General features: G+C 22.1%; 1 protein-coding gene across 1 annotated transcript; it reads left to right on the forward strand.

Annotated features, from left to right (window-relative positions):
- The first annotated feature begins 1,059 nt into the window (after positions 1–1,059).
- LOC108002343 (uncharacterized) lies at positions 1,060–3,127 on the forward strand. Its single transcript, XM_017063968.3, has 2 exons — positions 1,060–1,310; positions 1,922–3,127. The coding sequence occupies exons 1-2, from the start codon at positions 1,118–1,120 to the stop codon at positions 2,851–2,853; spliced, it is 1,125 nt and encodes a 374-aa protein (XP_016919457.2). The 5' UTR covers positions 1,060–1,117; the 3' UTR covers positions 2,854–3,127.
- The last annotated feature ends 592 nt before the right edge of the window (positions 3,128–3,719 follow it).

Raw genomic sequence — 3,719 nt, forward strand, 5'->3', positions numbered from 1 at the left:
TTAATTTGTTTGTTTTTATTATTTTAATTATAATATTTTTGTTATATTTAAAAGAACTCATACAAATTGTATGTTTTCAATTCAATTTCTATCATTTTTAATTTTTTTTCTTTATTAAAAATTATGAAATATTATCAATTTAATTCATTCATTTCTCAATATTTTAATATAAATATAAATGTAAATATTTTAATATAAATATGTACTCATACTATTTTTTAAAGATTAATTACACTAAAGAAAGACAATTTTTGTTATTTTATTTTTTACAGAGCAATAAAATTTTAATAAAAAATCGATAACATTATCTATAATGATATAATAATAATAATAATAATAATTAATACAAGCAAGTGATATTTAAAATAAATTTTTCTTAATTATGAGTATTTGACATAATATTATAATTTAAGTAATAAATTTATAATCCTTAAAAAAAAGATATAAAATATAAATAATTTACATATAAAAATAATTTTTATATCTATCAATTCTTTTATTGGTTATCAATTTTTTATTGCTCTAAGAAACGTTAAAATAGTTAAAATGAAACTCCTATATTTTTGTTATCAAAATATTGAAACCATAAGTCGAATAATAATTAAGAGTAAAATAAAGTAAATTAATTCAAAATACAATCTAATTAACAATAAAGGAACAGCATAATTTATATAATTCATTTACGCAGCATTTTATTATAACAAAAAAAATATTTCAATATTTCAAAATTAATTTTAAATTCTAAAAGAACAAACATTTATTACACACGATTCAGTATTTTATTATAAAAAAATAAAGAGCATAAATTATCAAAATATTTGTAAAAAATAAGAAAAGAAGTATAATTTGAATGTGCCAGATCAAAAGTTTAATACGTTATACAAACACATCCTTTCAATAAAATACATAAATTATTTATTCGCGATGAATGTTAATATGTACTTATTACCATCTTGGAAATCGACATATGTTGTATCGTGAAAAGAAAATAAACAGAAATAAAAATATATAGAAAGATTACCAATGCCTGCAGATGTTGATTTTTAATTTTCACTCAAGTATAAAAGCAAAGAATTCGTTGTCATACTGCATCAGTTTGAAAAGAAAACCGTAAAACATGAAATACATGCTCTTGTTGCTATCTATATTCATCTGTGCACATATTATGTGCGCATATGGAGATACAGAAAAAAAAGACAGTGAACTAAACGACGAAGTGTCTTATGAGAAAAACGAGTCAAAGAATTTAAAAGAAGTTAAAGAAGAACATGCTTCAAAATCAAAAAGTGAACATTTGAAGATTCGTGAAGGTAATTCGTGAGATTCAAGACTCAAACCAATTAAATCTAAAAATTATGAAACTAGTATTGTCAAACTATAAGATAGAAGATTTTATCTAAAAAATAATAAATTAAGGTTTTGTGGATATTATAAATATTTTTAATATAGAATTTTTATGAATAAGTTAAAAAATATTTTATAAATTAAATATGGTTTTAAATTTAAATTTTACTCGGCATACTCGAAACTGATTTTTTTTTGAAATTTAAAGAATTTTATAGTTTTTATAACTTTTTATTATTTTTATGATCTCGAAAAACTCTCGAAATCCAAGTCAAAAATTTGTAAAAAATATGGAAAAAAGCATAAAAATTTAATTTGTTATAATTCAAAAAAGATTTTTATTATCTATTGATTAATTATGAATCTGAGTTCGAAAAATCCCAAATATTAATATTTAAAATTTTAATTCTATAACAAAAGACAAAACAACTTCTATAACAAAACATTTTAAAAAATTTCGCAAATTTAAAAATTAGGTTTTTAATTTTAAGAATCAAATAGTAAAAGACATTTTAAACTTGAAACATATTATAAAAGTAAATCTTTTAATCGACAAACGGATGAATTTATTGATTAGGAAAACACGAAGAGGCCTTAGAGGAAGAAAAATCCAAGAGTCTAAATCTGGTCGTGGTCAGGGAAAAGATTACCAAACTTTCTTCATGGCTCAAAGAAGAGAAAGATATCAGTCCTCTTTTGGAAGAAAAAAGTGGCAGAGGTCTATTGGATTTGGAAGATGTCACAGATAAATTAAATATCGCTCTTAAATCGTTGAAGGAGGGTAAAAAGTTTGATACTTGGAAATTCGAGAAAGGTAGCAAAGACATTCATTCTTTGGAAGAACTTGATACAAGCGTCGTCGAACTTTTAAAATTAATAAAGGAAGGAAAAACTGATCATGGTGCTATAGATTTGGAGAAGAATGGTAAAGTACTTGTAGATTTGGAAAAAATCTCAGAAAGCATACTTGAAACTTGTGGATCACGAAAGAAGACTGTGGAAGTTGTAGATGATAAAGATGTAAAATGGAATAAAGGATTAGATTGGAAAAAAAATCCAACTGGTCTAGATTGGAAAAAAGATTTAGATAAAGATAAAGTTGGTGGCTTATTTGGCGGTTTAAGTGGCCTCTTAAATAATTTAAAATCAGAAAACGGTCTTCTAGGTCTTTTGAATAAGGATCAAATTGAGTCGTTAATTCCTTTAATCAGTGAGATAAAAAAGAAGAATATAGATTTTGATCTCTTTGATTCTGATGATTACAACGAAAAAAATTTAGACTTGAAATTTCTCACAAATACTGTTTCAAAAGTTACTGAATTATTAAAAGGAGGAATTGATATTCAAACAATTTTGAACGCGAAAAATGGAGATGAATTCGATTTGAGCGGCAAAGAATTGAAAAATGTCAAAGGGATATTTGGTTTAATTGGAGGTTTGAAACGCTCATTAGGATTAGAAAATATATTGAAGTTATCGTTTAAACATGTACCTCTGCTTAAATTATAAGATAAAAATGGCAGATTTATTTGATATTTAAAGATCTATAAAGATGTATAAAATGGCTAAAAATGATAATAAAGTAAAAGTGTGGTTAATAAATATATGAAGTAATAATTTATTAGAGAATAATATAATTATAATTTATGTGGAATGTAAAAATTTTTTTTGTTAGAAAGAAATGTTCAATTAAATTTATGAAAAATTATATCATATACTTGAGTAAAGAAATAAATTTTATATTTTTAAAGAATATTTTAATATATATTGCAAAGCAATTAAATAGTTGTTGCATTTATTTGTATAAATAATATAATAATGTCCATCTATCCTTATAATTTTAATTCAATGTCATGCATACTTACAAGAAACAATCTCGACACGTAATTTGATGAATAAAATCGCATTAAATATTCTTAGATAAAAAGATTAAAAATCAATTAAAACTGTGCAAAATTTAAGCAGTATGATAAGATATCAATATATTAACTGTGAATTCAAAATCATAAAAATTGATCTATCCATGGAAAATTATTAGATTTGAATAAATTTAATTATCGCTTTATTTACTTATTAAATATAATTATTACATTATTTTTTCATTCTTGAAACGAGTATATATGAAATAGGAGCATATTTGAAATGATTTTTTAAATATTTTATCGATCAATTATTTTAACGATTAATAGGTAAAAACCGATAGAAGTTGATGAAAATTATAACATAAATATGAATACTTTATCGAAACTATAGCATCAAATAAAAAGAATATATGAAATTATTAACAACAAATTATTCTATAAAATTCAATTATTCTATAAATAATTTTAATAAAAATTATTTTATAAAATAGTTTTGAGAAAGAAGAATAATTT

This window comes from Apis cerana, linkage group LG11 (assembly GCF_029169275.1).
Source record: "Apis cerana isolate GH-2021 linkage group LG11, AcerK_1.0, whole genome shotgun sequence".
NCBI classification, from domain to species: domain Eukaryota; kingdom Metazoa; phylum Arthropoda; class Insecta; order Hymenoptera; family Apidae; genus Apis; species Apis cerana.